The following is an 18,017-nucleotide window of genomic DNA, read 5'->3' on the forward strand; positions in this document are numbered from 1 at the left end:
GGCATATATGCTTTTTAACTGTGGTGGTGAAATCACTTCCTACAGCGCTGGAGTCATGGCTTTACGTATCGTTGGAGCAAGCGATGTTGCTGTCAGAATAAATAAACAGGAGGTACAATAAAAGCGAGTGTCACACCTAAATCCCTGTTTTCTGCAGACACATCTTCTTTGGGGTGTTCTTTGGTCAGCGGTACCAGGGAGGACATATGGAAAATGCCTCTAATGCAGCGGCTCGCTGCATTTGCATTGGGAAGGTGGGGCATAGCACCGTCTGGAAACAGAAGGGCTGTGACGATCTCTTCCTGGAATTTTAGGAAGGATACAGTTGGTCCTGAAGCTTTGTATAGCACAAAAGCTTTCAGGAGAGCCAATTGAAATAAATATATAGACACTTTTTTGTACCAGCATCTGGTCTTACGGGCACTTAGGTAAGGTGCCAACAACTAAAAAGTGGCACGCTTGTGTAATTGTCCACGTACAAGTGGTACCCCTTTCCGAATAAAGGTGACACCAAGTCCCACACAATCTTACCAGTGCTCCCTATGTAGTCTGGGCAGTTCTCCGGCTCTATGTGACAATTTTTTCCCTCGTAAACCATAAAACTATATCAGGGACTCATCAATGCAGACAACTTGATCGGGAGTAAACAAGGCTGCAAACTGCTGGTTGAAGTGGTTTACGAGGGGCTGCATTTTGTAGATCCAATCAAATCCAGGGTCACCCCGAGGACGATAGGGACATTATCATTGAAGTGCATGAACCGCAAGATCTGCTTGTATCGTATCCTGGTCATGGAGGCAGAGAACATAGGCATATGGAGAATTGGGTCAGTGGACCAATATGACCACAACTCACTCTTTTTAGTTATGCCCATGAGGAGGGGTAGGCCCAGGAAGGTCTTAAATTCGGAAGCCTTAATAGGTTTCCAATCTCTGGCAAGGGTCAACTGGATATCAGCGGCGATGAATTGAACAGCATACAAATTGCTTTGGTCCACAATATATCTATAGAGCAAATAAAAATCAAGTGACGTAAAATCAACTGTTTCCATCTGAATTCCGGATTGGCCAGTGAATGGGAGAAGTACAGAAGTACAAGTGCTGCAGAAGTGGTGGGCTCCCAATTCGGATTGGCAAATACAGCAGGAAGGACACTATGGACTTGAAGGGCCTGTGTTTGTCTTCTTCTTGGTGGCTGCGGGACACTACTCATACTAGCCACCTCACCAGCTTGAACTGCACTTATGGGACTTGCCACCTCCCCAAGTGTTACTGCAGTGCTGAATGTATGACCAGGATGTACTAGGCCACTGGTGCTTGCCAGTTCACCAGAAGGATGAGGGGCACTAGTACTGGCTCTCTGCTCCATACGAGAGCCCTGTGGTTCTTGCACCCCAACGACAGCAGAAGAACGGGGTTGGGTACGCCTGACCTCGGCAGGGACCACTACTCCTTCGTCAGAGCTATCTGTCAGATAGCTTCATATTCTAAGCCTGAATCTGACAGATGGGTGACTTCCTCTTCACTATCTGTCATGCTCAGAAACGTGCAGGACTCTTCACTACTGTACCTTTGATTTAACATTTTGGTCTCTAAATTTACTGGTACAGTAGTGAGACCCACAGGAAAACGAGCTCCTGACTGTCAGTGACTGCTTCAAACACTACACAAACACTACATAAAACTGTTAGCGTTCGCAGGCATCAGGCCTGCGAATGCTGCAGTTATGTGTTTAGTGTTTTTGTAAGTGAACGTGATCGATTGATACTGCACTTGGGTGGGCTGAGCAGAGGGACTAAACACAGGTGCTAGCAGGTATCTGGACTGATCCCACTAAAACGATGTTTTTGGGAACCCTAAACTGCTGGGGAGGCTAGTATAGATTTGATCAGATATTGATCCGTTCAGACACTATACTATTAAGAGAGGCGTATGGTGCGTGCGTGGGTGTTACTGACACTAATCTGACAGACCCTATCTGACACTAAAACCTAACTGATATCACCAGGGCAGGGCTTAGGGTGGTGGGGGCCCCTGGGCTTGAGTCACTTTCGGGCCCTACCTTCTATACATTATCATATTTATCGGTGTATAACACACGCCAGCGTATAACATGCACCCCAAGTTTAAGAGGGAATTTTAAGGAAAAAAACTTTTAGGAGGGAAGTTTAAGGAAAAAATTTACATTTACATGACCATCAATGCAGCCTTATCAGTGTCCATATGCAGCCTTGCCCATGCATCTGCAGCCTTGTCCAGTGTCATTGCAGCCTTGTCAGTGTAGCCTTGTCATTTGCAGCCTTGCCCCAGTGTCATTTGCAGCCTTGTCATTGCAGTCTGGAAGTTTAAAAATGGCGCCGCCGAGCCACAGAGTTCTGTGTATCTCGGCGGATCTCGGGTCCTCTTGGCGGCTCTCAGGTCCTCTCGGCAGCTCTTGTGACCTCTCGGGGGCGTTGGGTCCACTCGTAGTCCCGAGCGGAGCCGAGAGTAAGCGAGTGTAGTCGGCTCAGCTCACAGTCATGCCCAGTCCCTGTGTTATGTCCATCATAGGGCAGGACTGGGCGTAACTGTGAGCGGAGCCGAGCCGCGTACACTCGGCTATGTATCTCGGCGGGGCCAATGGTAAGTCCAGCCCTGGATCAGGGGGTTAATCTTTTATTTCGGTAATATATGGCAGGTGCTCTGACCCTATAAAAAAAGAACTAGCTAACCAGCGTCACCCGTGACACTGGTGACAGGGGGTGATCAAGGATTTAAACCTTTTATTAAGGGTGGTCCTTAGAAATATCGGGGCCTACCACTAAGTACCCTAGCACAGATTTTTGTCACTAATGACACCAGTACAGTGATCAAAAAAATTATGAACACTGCACTGGGTGGCACAGTGATGGGGTGAAGGGGTTAACTGGGGGGGGGGGGTTGCGCCGGAGGTGACAAGTGTACCTACGTGTACTGGTGTCAGTGTAGTGTTGTTGCACTTAAAGTGGTTGTAAACCCTTACAAACCACTTTGACCTACAGGTAAGCCTAGATTAAGGCTTACCTGTAGGTCCAAGAAATATCTCCTAAACCTATACGGTTTAGAAGATATTTACCTGAAGACAGCCACCGCTGTCTATGGCGCATGCGCCATAGACAGCAGCGCGCAGGCGCACTGGGTAACCCGCAGAACGCAGCGATATGCCGCAAGTGTCGGCTCCCGTGCGCATGCGCGGGAGTGACGTCATCACTGCGAATCACAGCGCCGGAGCAGCGAGACCCATGGAGACCCACCAAGAAGATGGACGCTTGGAACTACAGGGGACAGCAGGGGACTTCGCTGGCTCCTGTGTCAGGTAAGTGACACATAATGGACTACTATGCGATGCATAGTATTCCATTATGCTTTACCTTTGCAGGGAATCAAAGAGGAAGTAAACCCATCAGGGTTTACTTCCTCTTTAATCTGAGGTGTCTTCTCTCCTCTCTCTGGAACGAAAAGGATTCCACGAGGAGAGATGACATCACTTGCCTTCTCTGTGTTTACACTAAGCCCTTGTACACACGGTCGGAGATTCCGACAACCAAAGATTAATTCCGGAAGCGGTCCGGAAGTGATGTTGCATACACACGGTCGGACTAAGTTGTCGGAAAATCAGATTGTACATAACGTGATGACGTTATTTTGTTACCACGGGACTACGTTCAGGCTAGTAGCCAATAGCTTTGGTCTAGGAATTTGATCTGAGCATGCGTGGCACCTTGTCCGTCGGAGTAGGCTACACATGATCGGAGTATGTCCGATCGGAGCATTTTGTCGGAAAATATTTCCGACAAGTTGGAAAAGTTGGTGCGACGGATATTCCGAAGGAAACAGTCCGATGCAGACCACACACAGTCGGAATATCCGAAAAAACGCTCCGATAGGAAACATTCCGACTGAATCTCCGACAGTGTGTACAAGGGCTTACACAGGCAAGGGAGGATTTCATTTGTCAGGACTGATAAGCAGATCCAGGCCAGAAATCATTGGCCTGGGCCTGGGGACTGATCGGTTCTGAAGTGAATCCGATAGTCGCCCCCAAGTGGCCACTCGCCTGACGTATAGCTACAACACTTCGCCCAGCTGGGCCAACCTGCCGCAGTACAACTGCAGCGGCTGGTCCAGGAACTGGTTAAATAAACAAGAAAATTTAGGCTGAACTCTAGCCACTTCAATACAGGGCACTTAAACACCTTCCTGCCCAGACCAATTTTGAGCTTTCAGCGCTGTCGCACTTTGAGTGACAATTACGCGGTCATACTACACTGTACCCAAATGAAATGTTTATCATTTTTTTCCCACAAATAGAGCTTTCTTTTGGTGGTATTTGATCACCTCTGCGGTTTTTATTTTTTGCTTAACAAATACAAAAATACCGAAAATTGTGAAAAAAATAAAAAATTTTGTTTCAGTTTCAAAACTTTGTAAAAAGTTTTCTCCTTCACTGATGGGCACTGATGGGGTTACACTGATGGGCAATGATAAGGCGGCGCTGATGGGCACAGATAAGGTGGCACCAATGAAGTGGCACTGATGAGGTGGCATTGATGGACACTGATATGTGGCACTGATAGGCGGCACTGATGGGTGGCACTGATGGGCACTGATAGGTGGCACAAATTGGCACTGATAGCTGGCACGGATTGGCATGGATGAGCGGCACGGATGGGCATGGATAGGCGGCACAGGTGGGCCTGGGTAGGCGGCACAGGTGGGCATGGGTAGGCGGCACAGATGGGCACGGATGGGCACTGATAGGTGGCACGGATGGGCACTGATAGGCGGCACAGATGGGAACTGATAGGCAGCATTGTATTATAATATACTGTACTAATGGATGGCAATCAGTGCCAAACAATAATGCATGCTAATCAGTGATGCCCATTGTGGGCACTGATTGGCATCCATTATGGGCACTGATTGGCATCCATTGTGGCACTGACTGGAATCCCTGGTGGTCTAGGGTGGCATACCTTGTCCTGGGCATCCCTGGTGGTCTGGTGGCATCCCTGGTGGTCCAGTGTGGGCATCCTCGGGGGGGCTGCGCTGATAATCGATCAGCACAGACCCCCCCTGTCAGAGGAGCAGCCGATCGGCTCTCCTCTACTCGCGTCTGACAGACGCGAGTGAGGAAAAGCCGATCATTTACACTGTGATCAGCCGTGATTGGACACGGCTGATCACGTGGTAAAGAGTCTCCGTCGGAGACTCTTTACCAAGATCATAGTTGCAGGGTGTCAGACTGACACCCCGCAACAATGGTCACGCAGCGGCTCAAAATCTTGATCATGTCATATGACGTCCGGTCAGGATTTTGAAACCACGTTGCCGCCGTCATTTTGTTATAGGGCGGGCGGCAAGTGGTTAGAGAGATATAAAAATCCCAAAGTAATGCAGTTCTTCCTCCCATCCTGCCCAGGCCCCTCCCCCCACCCCCAGGCCATTTTTAATTTTTCAGTGCTATCATACTTTTTAACCACTTCAGCCCCAGAAGAGTTGGCTGCTCAATGACCAGGTAATTTTTTGCGATACGGCACTGCGTCGCTTTAACTGACAATTGCGCGGTCGTGCAACGTTGTACCCAAACAAAATGTATGTCCTTTTTTTCCCACAAATAGAGATTTCTTTTGGTGGTATTTGATGATCTCTGCGTTTTTTATTTTTTGCGCTATAAACAAAAAAAGAGCAACAATTTTTTATAAACACAATATTTTGTACTTTTTGCTATAGTAAATATCCCCAATTTTAAAAAACAAAAACCAAGAGGGGGACAAGACCCCCGAAGTCGGAAGAAGACCCCCGGGCGGCGGCAAAGAAGAAAGCCGGGCTCCTCCGCTAGTAAAAGAGCTAGCAGAAGATAGAGGAGGAGTCCGGCGAGAAGACCCCCGAAGACGGAAGAAGACCCCCGGAGCTGTGCAATAAACTATTTTAACCCTTGTGTGTTGTGTTTTTTTTTTTTTTTTCACAGGTGAATGGGTAGGGGTACATTGTACCCCATACTCATTCACATAGGGTGGGGGGCCGGGATCCGGGGGCCCCATTATTAAAGGGGGCTCACGGATTCCAATAAGCCCCCCACCCGTAGACCCCGACAACCAATGGCCAGGGTTGTCGGGAAGAGGCCCTTGTCCTCATCAACATGGGGACAAGGTGCTTTGGGGTGGGGGGGCGCACAGCCCCCCCTTCCCCAAGGCACCCCCCCATGTTGAGGGCAGGTGGCCTGGTACGGCTCAGGAGGGGGGGGCGCTCGCTCGTCCCCACCCCCTTTCCTGGCTGGCCGGGTAGCGTGCTCAGATAAGGGTCTGATATGGACCTGGGAGGGGACCCCCACACCGTTTTTTCAGCGTAGGGATTCCCCTTTAAGTCCATACCAGGTGACGGGGCCAGCGAGGCCTTCTTCGCTGGTCCCGGCTACCTGAAGCTGCGCTCAAAATGAGCGGACTTTTCTCCGTGTGTGGGCAAGACCATTCATTTCAAAAGTACGGTGGATAGTCCGGCGGTACGGCTGATAGTCTGGCGGACTGAGTCCGCCGAACCTAGTCAGCCGCAAAAGTACCGTGTGTGGGCAGGTAGCTCGTTCGGGAAGTCCGGCGGTTTGTCCGCCAGACTAAGTCCGCCGGATAGTCTGATACGTCTGCACGCTCCATTAGTCTGTGAAAGTTATACAGTCCACTTACCATGGTATACATGCGCATCTCATAAAATTAGAATATTATCAAAAAGTTAATTTATTTCAGCAATTCAATTCAAAAAGTGAAACTCATATATTTTATATAGATGTGTTACACACAGAGCATTTTTTTTTCTTTTTATTTTGATGATTATGGCTTACAGCTAATTAAAACCCCAAATTCACTATCCCAGAAAATTTGAATATTACATAAGAGCAATAACAAAAAGGATTTTTAATACAGAAATTTTGGCTTAGTGAAAAGTATGTCCATGTACAGTATAGTATGCACTTAATACTTGGTCAGGGTTCCTTTTGCATGAATTACTGCATCAATGTTGAGTGGCATGGAGGCGAACAGCCTGTGTCACTGCTGAGGTGTTATGGAAGCCAGTGTTGCTTTGATAGCGGCCTTCAGCTCATCTGCATTGTTGGGTCTGGTGTCCCTCATCTTCCTCTTGACAATACCCCACAGATTTATGGGGATTGGGTCAGGCGAGTTTGCTGGCCAATCAAGCACAGTGATACCATGATCATTAAACCAGGTACTGGTACATTTGGCAGTATGGGCAGATGCCAAGTCCTACTGGAAAATGAAATCATCATCTCCATAAAGCTGGTCAGCAGAGGGATGCATGAAGTGCTCTAGAATTTCCAGGTAGAGAGCTGCACTGACTTTGGATAAAACACAGTGCACCAACACCAGCAGATGGCAAGGCTCCCTAAATCACCACTGACTGACGAAACTTCACTCTGGACCTCATGCAACTTGAATTCTGTGCCTCTCCACTCTTCCTCCAGACTCTGGGACCTTGATTCCCCAATGAAATGAAAATTAAAAGTTTTCCACAGTCCGCAGCGCTTTTCATCCAACCAGCCTAGCTGCTTGCTTTGTTGTTTTCCTAGTTATACTGTCACTCATATGGTCTCCACCTACAGGTAATCTACTTGGGCTAGCACCACTTTTCAAGGGATGTTCCTGGCCTTGGATATTTTAACAATAAACAGACATACTAATTTGGAGATCAGTGTTATGACTCTTGCAGGGTTCAGCGCTTTCCTTCCATTGTGCTCTTCCTCTGATCTCATTGATTTATGAGTTTGTGAACAAGCAGTGATCCTAAACCAGACTCCTTCTTTCCCCCAGCTGGGCCGTAAATTATGCGCCTGGGCATTTGTGCGCATCTCATTTCTCACACACAGCACAGGCATACTTAAAATTACACCCCAAAACACATTCTGTTATGCCTCCCGAGTATAAGGATACCACATGTGAGAGACGTTTTCGCAGCCTAGCTGCAAAGAGTGGCCCAAAATTCAAGGATTACCTTTGGGCTTTCAAGGAGCATACATTACGCGTCTAATTTTCTGACATTTGGAGAGAGTGGCTCTGTGCGAAGATAGCAGTGTGCTCCAGCCAGGAGGGTTGATCTGCTCAGGAGACGAGACCCTATGTTGGGGAGACTTTTTGCCCATAGGACTTGGAATGGACAGGACAGGACAGCTATGCAGGTCTGGAGGGAAGAAGAAAGCTGAGTTGACTAGTGAATCCACAGCAGGGGTTGGAGGGAGTCCTGTGTTGCTGGAAATTGGCAGTACCTGAGGTGCTTGGCAAACCCTACCAGGGGCCAGGAGCAGGCCCATACAGCAGGGTGCTGCAGCGTAGACTGTGTAAGCTGGAAGAGCCCCTGGTCTCGAAGACAGAGAGAGCAGCAGTGCTGCTGACAGGGGAGCCTGGTGGCTCTGCATTTCCGTTTAAGACTGTTTTGTGTTAAAGCTGAAACCCCCTGCATGGGAAACCTTATGTCGTAAAGACTTTCTTTTTCCTTTTTAATAAATGTGAACTGCCAAGTCCCTAATTATAGTTTCCGTCTTTCACTTTAAATAGTTTGTTTGGGCCAAGCTGGCCCAAATTAACTATTTCCTTTACCAAGCTTTGTATTCATTGATAAACATACAAGGCTTTCCATGAATGGTTTGAGCAAATCTCAGCCCAACACAATTTTGTTCCAGCAGCAGATGGGAAATCCCCACTCCGCTGCCCGAGCACAGCACTCTATACTGTTTGTAGCTTATGTTGAAAGTGGCAGCATATATCAGTAAATAAAATAGTTTGTTTGGGTCAAGCTGAAAGTAAACCTAGAGTTAAGCTGGTCATACATGGTTCAAAATTCAGCCGGTTCAGCAGGGACCAGCAAAATTTCTATCCATGTATGGGCAGGGTGGTTATAAAGAAGACATGCTACAGATCAACTTCTGTTTAATTGCCCTGTAGGATTTTTGATTAGCGCCACCAGTTATGATCAGTGTATTCTGAGAGTAGGGAAGTCTCTCCACTCTCAGAATACAATAGCTCAGAAGGGCGGATTCCCTCATTCACATCAAACATGCGTCTGGTGAATAGAGCCCATTCATTTTTCATTCAACCAGTGAGTTGAACTAAAAAAAAAAATGAGGCTTTAAATTAGAAGTTTGATAAAGGGTTTAGGGTAGGATAACATATTTGGTCTATAAAGAGTACATTTTTGTAGAGGTTGACACTTTGGACCAAAAATAGGAACATTTAAGGAGGAATGATAGACAGAGAGATTTGACTCTAAAAGAGGGTCTATTCCCCTCCAATGAGGAACAGTTGGGACAATGTGTAGGTCCTGCTGTAGGTTTCTTGACAGCAAAACATTGCTGACCATTTGCACCACCTCCCCGTTCTTTTTTTGTTACTCCACTTTCTTTCTTTCTTCACGTAGCCACTGTGGCCATCAATTACAGCCACTGTGCCCATCAAATGCCGCCACTGTGCCCATCAATTGCAGCCACTGTGCCCATCAAAGGCTGCCACTGTGCCACCAAAGGCTGCCACTGTGCCCATCAAATGCTGCCACTTTGTCCCATCAAATGCTGCCACTGTGCCCATCAAATGATGCCATTGTGCCCATCAAATGCTGCCACTATGCCCATCAAATGCAGCCACTGTGACCCCCCGTACACTCGCCCTCTGCCTGGCACTTACACACCTGGGTGAACTGCGAGCACAATGCTTTGCGCTCTGAGTTCACCTTTTTTGAAGCCTATGGCTCTAAGGTGCTTCAAAAATACACCCCCGCCTCTGGAATTCAGGCACTAGGCGTCCAAAAAGGGGCCAGACGCCTGAATAGGGGGTGGCGGCGGGGCCATGGATAGATCCATGCAATGCATGAATCTATCTATTATTCATATAGGGGGTGGCTGGAGAGAGGGATATGGACACACCGCCACTGTATTGTTGATATCTTACTAACAGTAATACCCCTTACACACTGGAGCGCCTGTGTGCTGTGCGTCTAGCTCTGCATTTTAATGTGCTGCCTGGTATAAAACTATAATCAAAACAAAAAAACTGCGCTATCAAAACCCAAAAAAGCAGCTAACACACTAAAAATTGATATTTTAGTTCAGATAACATATAAGAGAAAGTGTTGCGCTAAAATGAAAAACATATGTGTACAGATCGAAAAATAGTGTCTATCACGTGTATGACCCATGTAGTTTACCTAATATAAATTGTCACAATTGTTCTTCTTGGGGAGTGTGACCTGTTCTGTGATCGGTGGATACTGGTTTTGTGTGTAATTTGGTTTTGGAAGAGATTTCCATCATCGGGTTCCAGGTTCCAGTGCTTGTTGGTCTGAGTGTTCCACAGTCGCCTCAGATTAAAGCGCAATTGACCCTTGGAGCATATGTTCGCTTGGGTCAGAGATATTCGGTAAGCCTACATCCGTTTAAGGTGGTGGTATCGGCACAAGGGTGTTTGTACTCTATAACCCTGAGGATTGGAGGACATTCATACTTCTTTATTGCACCAAGGGGAATTTTTATCGTTCTTTGGGAAAGACTGTGTTGAGTTCTTATTTTTGTTTTTCTTTTCTAGATACATATGTTCACATTGAAATTGTTTAATTATTATTTGTGTTATTTGTTAATAACTGTGACAATTTATATTAGGTAAACTACACGGGTCATACACGTGATAGACACTATTTTTCGATCTGTACACATATGTTTTTCATTTTAGCACAACACTTTCTCTTTATATATGGTATAAATCTATGACAGGCTTAAGTATAACGTGCAGGCAGATTACCTGCATTTTGGGCATTTTTTTCCTGAAGGCATGGGACCAAAAACACTAGTTTCCCACGTTACATTGTTAGCCCTGTCCAGCCGAAGTCTGCCATAGATGTACACTCAGCAGCTAGATGCCCCATGTATAAGGGACCTAAAGCCTTCATTGGTTCGATTGTTTTGTTGAAAGCCTTATTAAAAAAAGATAAAAAAGAAGTGTCATGGCATCATTATGATGTGTGGCCTACTGCCTGCAGCCCTTCAAATTAGGATACTTTAGACATTCTCACACAATTAGGCCCTCACACAATGGGCAATTGAATCTGCTATTGCTGAGATTTTCCTATAATACGTAGGTACTATGAAGTGTTTGCACCTCAATTGGATGCAGTAGTCTTTATGAGAGATCTTGAACTTCTTTCACAATTTAGAAAATAGTTTCTTTACAGTGTTATTCTCACCTTGTAGCCCAATACATATTTAAAAAATCTTCCAACCTCTCCTACTCCCCTCACAGGCACTCATCAAGAGAACCCTTTATGCTCAGCTCCTCCATTCATTGAAGCTATTCCTACAGCTTCTATGAATGAAATTACATCAATAAATAGAGAGGGCAGACCTAGCAATCACCCACCAGTTATTAGAGGCAGGCTCTTTTGATAACTGCCTGTGACAGCCTCTTGGTTCTATTAAACCCAGAAGCATTGGCAGCGAGGGTGGGAGGCAGGGCTGGACTTACCATTGGGCTTGACTGGGCTCAAGCCCATGGGCCCCACCCAATTAGGGGGCCCCGCCGAGATACATAGCCGAGTGTACTCGGTTCGGCTCCACTCACAGTCACGCCCAGTCCCGCCCTATGATGGACATAACACAGGGACTGGGCGCGACTGTAGCTGAGCCAAGTACACTCGGTTACTCTCGGCTCCGCTCGGGACTGCGAGAGGACCCGAGAGCCACCTAGAGGACCCGAGAACCGCCGAGATACACAGGACTCTGTATCTCAGTGCCGCCATTTTTAAACTTCAAGACTGCAATGACAAAGCTGCAAATTACACTGGGGCAAGGCTGCAGATGGATGGGCAAGGCTGCAGATGGGCACTGATAAGGCTGCATTGATGGGCATTTAAATGTACGTTTTTTGCTTAAACTTCCCTCCTAAAAGTTTTTTTCCTTAAAATTCCTAAACTTGGGGTGCGTGTTATATGCCGGCGCATGTTATACGCCGATAAATATGGTAATGTATAGAAGGTAGGGCCCGAAAGTGACTCAAGCCCAGGGGCCCCCACCACCCTAAGTCCTGGCCTGGTGGGAGAGCATCGGAGGAGGAAGATTACTATTGGACTAAAGAACATAAACAAAGGGACACATCACACTGACAGCAAGTAACATCCCTTTTCCTCATGTTTGACAAGAGCTATACGTTATACCAACTTCTGTTGAACAGACAGCTGTACACATTGACCGAAAGATGGCCAGTTGCTACTGTGTCCCTGTTCTCCGTTTCATTGACGAATCAGGCACCGAATTTTTGGCTAAATATGGACCGGAAAAGGACCAGAAGACACACAGAACTCTTCTTCAAACCGTTCCGCAGCCATCCTGGAGCTGTGTGAACCCGCTTTATTGAGAGCCAGTCACAGGCTCCTGACATGCGAATTGGATGCGAAGAAATCCGCATCCAATTTGCATCAGTGTGAACCCAGCCTTATTCTGTAGTTCGCATGGTACTGCACATGCAATCACTCATGACAACAGCCATTTGATGGCTTGACAGTTCAAATAAGAGCACAATCAACTGTGACAATTGGCATGTTTTGGCATGAATTGAAATGTCACACTAAGGTAAATGTCTTGGGAAACAGTTAAACCAATGGGTTAAAGGCCAGTACACACGGGCTGGTTCAATAACAACTGGACATCTTTCAGTCAATGTGTACAGCTGTCTGTTCAACAGAAGTTGGTATAACGAATAGCTCCTGTCAAACAAGAATGCTGGAAAACCAACCAATGGCTGCGAGTACTGATCAGTGTATTCTGGTGGGGGGGGGGGGAATCCCCCTGTCAGAAAACAACGTCTCAGAGGAAGAGATCCCTGCATCAATATTGCTTGTGTTGATGCAGGGATCTGTCAGTCTTTTTTCCTTAACCTGCTGGTTGAGTGCAGGTTCACACTGAGGCAGCTTCAAAGTCGCCCAGCTCTGAAGCCGCCCCATACAGCACAACTTCAGCATGGTTTGCAAATGGCTTCTGTAATAAAAGTCAATGCAAGCCGCTCTGAAGTCGCCCCCAAATGGTAGTACAGGAACCGTTTTCTAAGTTGGATCGACTTGAGTCGCTCCGATTAGAACAATTCCAATTGCACTGAATGGAGCGTGACTTATCAGGTTGCTAAATCGCCTAACAGGTGGCCTGCCTCAGTGTGAACTGAGCCTGAATGAAAAAAAAAACCTGGATGTATGTATCCAGCTTTAGTTTACATAAGGAAATACAATGTAACATTATTTTTTCATTGTATTTACTCTGATTGATTATTGTGTACATCAAAACAATGTCATTTGGCCTGCATGCTTATCTGTATTAAAATATGTTCTTATTTAAATATTAGTTAATGCTAATCACCCCCTTTTACCACTTTTTTCCTTTTGCTGTTATTTTTCTGTTGATTTCTTTATTTTCTTGTGATATTAAACCCAAACATTTATAATATTGCAGTGATACAGCGATAATCCAAGTATAATTTTTTACAGGAGGTGATTCTTTACATGGTAAAAGTAATCCTAGCAGCTATACAGAAGTTGGATTACTTTTACAGACAACGGAAAGGGGTAACACCTCCACCGCCACCTCCTTTACCAGACTCCCCGTCCAATCGGGGAGTCTGGTAAGAATGTAACCGACAGCAACAACTTCTGCAGACACAGTGAGAAGAACTGATGTTGTTCCCCCACTGTGTGACATCACAAACCGAAGCGTCAAGGATTTATTCACTTCCAAATTGTTTGTTTACAAGCCGTTGCTGGATTGTGAAGCAGCACATCAAGCCGATCTTCGTTTGATCTGTTGCCTTATGAGGAGTTTATGAGTAGTCTCCGTTAGCAACTGGGAATATTCGCCACTTCGCCATGTGTCAGTCCCGTGTCAGTCCCGCACATATACAGTATATACACAGCAATCGCACTACACATGTGAGGAATCACTGCAAATGTTGTCGCTCTTCTTTTGTTTATAGTGTAAAAAGTAAAAACCGTAGAGGTGATCAAATACCACCAAAAGAAAGCTCAGTTTCTGGGAGAAAAAAAGACCTAAATTTTTCTTGGGTACAACATTGCACAACTGTGCAACTGTCAGTTAAAGCGACGCAGTGCCGTATAGCATAACTGGCTTGGTCAGGAAGGGGGTAAATCCTTTTGGGCCTGAAGTGGTTAACATTGCATTAACACCCACAGAGGGCAAAGATGCGATATTGGAACCGGCGCTGGAATCATGCTAGTTCCCGCATCGCTATAGTGTGAACCCAGGCTTGGTATTAATAATATTATATTACGTGTGTTTCATGCTGGAATGAACAGTTCCAGTAGGGATGAAGTTTGGTCAGTGTCACCTTGGATTTGAGGTGGAGGATCTCATTATTTGGCGAAACTCAGAATTTGTGACCATAAATTTGCACCTGAACCCATAATGCACTGCATAACCATTATCTTTGGTCAGATAGGTCCCTAAGAGCCAGTAATCATAAAAAATGGACAAGTGTGGGAGCAACAAAATTTTTACTGTTAGGGGGCCCCACAACTTGGAAAATTTTATCAAGGAGTCACGCCTCTAGGAGGTTTGAGAAACCACTGGTTTAAAGAGAATGGTCCGAAAAAGAGAAATTTATTTTTGTACAGATGTGTGGAGGAAAAAGTGTGGTCAGAGAATAATGGATAGATGATGATAGAAAGGCAAAGGTAACTCAAATAACCACTTGCTACAACCAAGGTATGCAGAATACCATCTCTGAACGCACAACACATTGAACCTTGAAACAGATGGGCTACAGCAGCAGAAGACCACACCGGGTGCCACTCATGTCAGGTACAAACAGGAAACTGGGTCTACAATTAGCACAGGCTCACCAAAACTGGACAATAGAAGTTTGGAAAAACGTTGCCTGGTCTGAGGAGTCTCGATTTCAGCTCCAACATTCAGATGGTAGGGTCAGAATTTTGGGGTAAACAACATGTGGGCCCCTTCGTACCAACAGAGCATTGTGTAAACTCCATGGACTACCCGAGTATTGTTGCTGACCATGTGCATCCCTTGATGACTACAGTGTACACATCTTCTGATGGGTACTTCCAGCAGGATAATGCACTATGTCACAAAGGTCAAATCATCTCACCACTGGTTTCTATAATTATCACTGTGCAAACAGCCTAATGCCCCATACACACGATCCAAAAATCGAATGACAGATTGTCAGTTTTTTGGGGTTTTTTTGCATGCTAGTTGTAAATCGAACCTGAAGAGTTTACTAAAGTTATGAAAATTCTCATATGACAGAATACAAAAATTGGAAATGAAGTCATGTGTTGTAATGTATTTGTATTGTATTTTCGGATGGCAACTGTACCGATTAAATTAAAATTGTACGATCTGGTATCATACGAGAAATTTTTTCGTGTAATATTATCGGATGAACTGTCGTGATCAGCTCTCAAAAGCTCTGTACTAACGATCCGATTATCGTGCGATCGCATCTAAAGCTGTATTTTTCGTCCAATTTTTGGATCGTATGTATGGGCCATTAGGCCCCTTTCCTACTGCTGTGACTTCAAAGTCACACGATTTTGACATGATTTTACCGCAATTGCAGAGAATGCCTATGTAAATTTGAGGTCTATGGACCTCAGCTTGCATCAAAGTGGGGCCAAAGTAGTGCAGGGACTACTTTGAAGTTGGCGCAACTTGAATTTACACAGATATGAATGGTACTCATTGGAAATCATGGGGTACAACTTTTCATGCGACTTTGCAGTCCCAAGTCGCAAGACAAATTGCACAAGTGTAGTGGTGCCCCTGTGTGTTTCAACATCCACACATCACCATGCTGGCCAGACATCCATTTTAGACACACTTTCTCCAGTCAATGAACAGTCTCTTGTTTGTTTTTGTTGTTTTTATTAGGGGATTAAACTTGGATGGGGAAAATGGACATGGGATGCCCGGATAATGAATCTTTAGTAATGGAAATAAATGTAGTTGAATCTAAACTGACAGTCTCTGCTACTCCACATCTCCTCCAGCACACTACTTGAGATCACTTGTTTTCCTTCACTGTCCAGTTCCAGATTCCTGTCACTATTAGCACATGGCTAGGCCTCACTCTGAATAAGTCCTAACATTTTCCTAGTAGAAACCATTTTAGATGAACAAGATAATTGTGCTAACTGATCCTTGGTGGACTACTGCTCTCAGCACCTCCGATGCAAGTCCTGCCAACCCTCCTGGCTGCAGCAACTTAACTTCAACAACATCACAGTCTCTCCCTCTGGCTCCACATCCAAGCCTGGAATGTCTCTCCTAGAGCTTCTCACTCACCGACCTCGTCATGGATCCCTCCTGAATGACATTCCTGGCTATGCTCCTGGCTGTCTTCCTCCAGCTCCTGTTCCAGGACACCTCTCAATGGCCGTGTAAAGAGAGGCTCCCTCCCAGCTCCTGGCCTGAGGTATACCCCCCCCCCCTCCCTCAAATCTAACACGCCATCATTCAGTTCTTACACCTGACAACTCGTCCCTCAACAGGCTGACCATGGGTGTATATATAGGAGGCCTGCCAATCCTAGTTGGGGTTTGGTCAGGGCTCCAAAATACACCCCATGTCACTCCAGCTCTCTGCCTTGCATCTTTTTCTAGAACATTCTCCCTGGAAACAGAGGAGGCGGCCAAGAGCTGAAGTACATGTCAGTCACCTGCTGCTACACTAAACCACTCCCCTGTCACCAGATCAAAAACAAACAGGCCTAGCTCACAGCATAGGCCTGCCTAAATTTATCTGCACTGGCAGTATACACAAAAACCCACTACTCTCGCACCTACCTAAAATCTAGGTTTCCACTATTGCGACCTGAAAGTCGCATGATTTTTTGTGATTTATGCCGCAAATTTCATGAGACTTGAAGCAATGCCTGTGTATTCTTCTATTCAGGTCCATGGACCTCAAGTTGCATCAAAGTCTGACCAAAGTAGTGCAGGGACTACTTTTAAGTCGCTGCGACTTGAAGTCGCACAGATGAACAGCACTCTTTGGAAATCATGAGGTATGACTTGTCACGCGACTTTGCAATCCCAAGTCGCACTAGTGGAAACGTAGCCTAGGGTGAATATAAGGTCTCTATGGGATACATAGAAATGAGGATTGAAGATTGGTAAACAGTCCCAGTGTCTGGTGATGGGTTTTAGGTGATTTCTTGGAATAGATGGGTAAATATGATGTAAGTGTGTGCACAGTGCACGTTATACGGGAGGATGCAGGGAACGCCTGGCTGCCCCCTCTAGTTCATGGCCAGTTTGCACAGCAAGGTTTCCTTGTCCCCCTCACTCTCGGCTCTCCCTTATTATTGGCTCGCTGTCAGTGAGGCGAGATCGCCTTGTCTTACACGGATGCTCGTTGCCACAGCAACTGCAATGACGAGCTCACCTGTCCAAGGCGCCGATTGGTTGCAGGATCAGGCCACTCGTTGTTTCCAACACGCTAGCTCCACCCTTCCTCGTCGGGGCTGTCACTGTAGGATCAGGTGACGCGCTCGTTCACTCGCTTTGCGGCGGCGGACTGGAGAGGTTTTCTTGTAATAGTGCCGCTTCCAGACGCGACAACTCCGCCGCCGCCGGGCCTGTCAGGATAGATCCACCTGCCTGAAGGTGAGTGTGTGCGCGGGGATATTCGCTTTGCTTATTGCAAACAGGCAGCGAGTTAGACAGCCCCGGGCAGAGATGGAGGCAGGGGTCCTTCGTGCTGTTTTCGTCTTCCTGTATGAGGTCACGACCCGGGCCAAGCAGCATAGCTGGACAAGGAAGAAGGAAGCTGGTCACCATTGTTAGATGTCCTACCTGGAGGAGGCTTCATGAAGTGGGCGCAGGACTGAGCTCAGGAGCGGGAGGGGTGGACGTAAGGCAAGTCTCCTCTATGGCGGAGGGTGTAGTGCAGGTAGTATGTGTTGGGATGGAGATGAACCTCCATGTTCA

The 18,017-nt window shown here is 46.4% G+C and overlaps 1 protein-coding gene across 2 annotated transcripts in view; it reads left to right on the plus strand.

Moving 5' to 3' along the window:
• Window positions 1-17,528: 17,528 nt before the first annotated feature.
• Window positions 17,529-18,017, plus strand: part of HMGCR (3-hydroxy-3-methylglutaryl-CoA reductase) — a 30,530-nt gene continuing 30,041 nt past the window's right edge. Inside the window, exon 1 of one of the 2 annotated variants that reach the window (XM_077462541.1) lies at window positions 17,529-17,693. Coding sequence is in view for 1 of the 2 variants with exons in the window: in XM_077462540.1 (XP_077318666.1) it covers window positions 17,806-17,945 (140 nt within the window). In the remaining variant the exon portion in view is untranslated. Of the gene's footprint in view, window positions 17,694-17,798; window positions 17,946-18,017 lie in introns of those variants that run through there. The other variant, XM_077462540.1, reaches the window with a different exon arrangement.

The sequence above is a fragment of the Lithobates pipiens genome, unplaced genomic scaffold (assembly GCF_037356315.1).
Source record: "Lithobates pipiens isolate NorthernLeopardFrog02 unplaced genomic scaffold, aLitPip1_a1.2 Scaffold_3, whole genome shotgun sequence".
Lineage (NCBI taxonomy): Eukaryota > Metazoa > Chordata > Amphibia > Anura > Ranidae > Lithobates > Lithobates pipiens.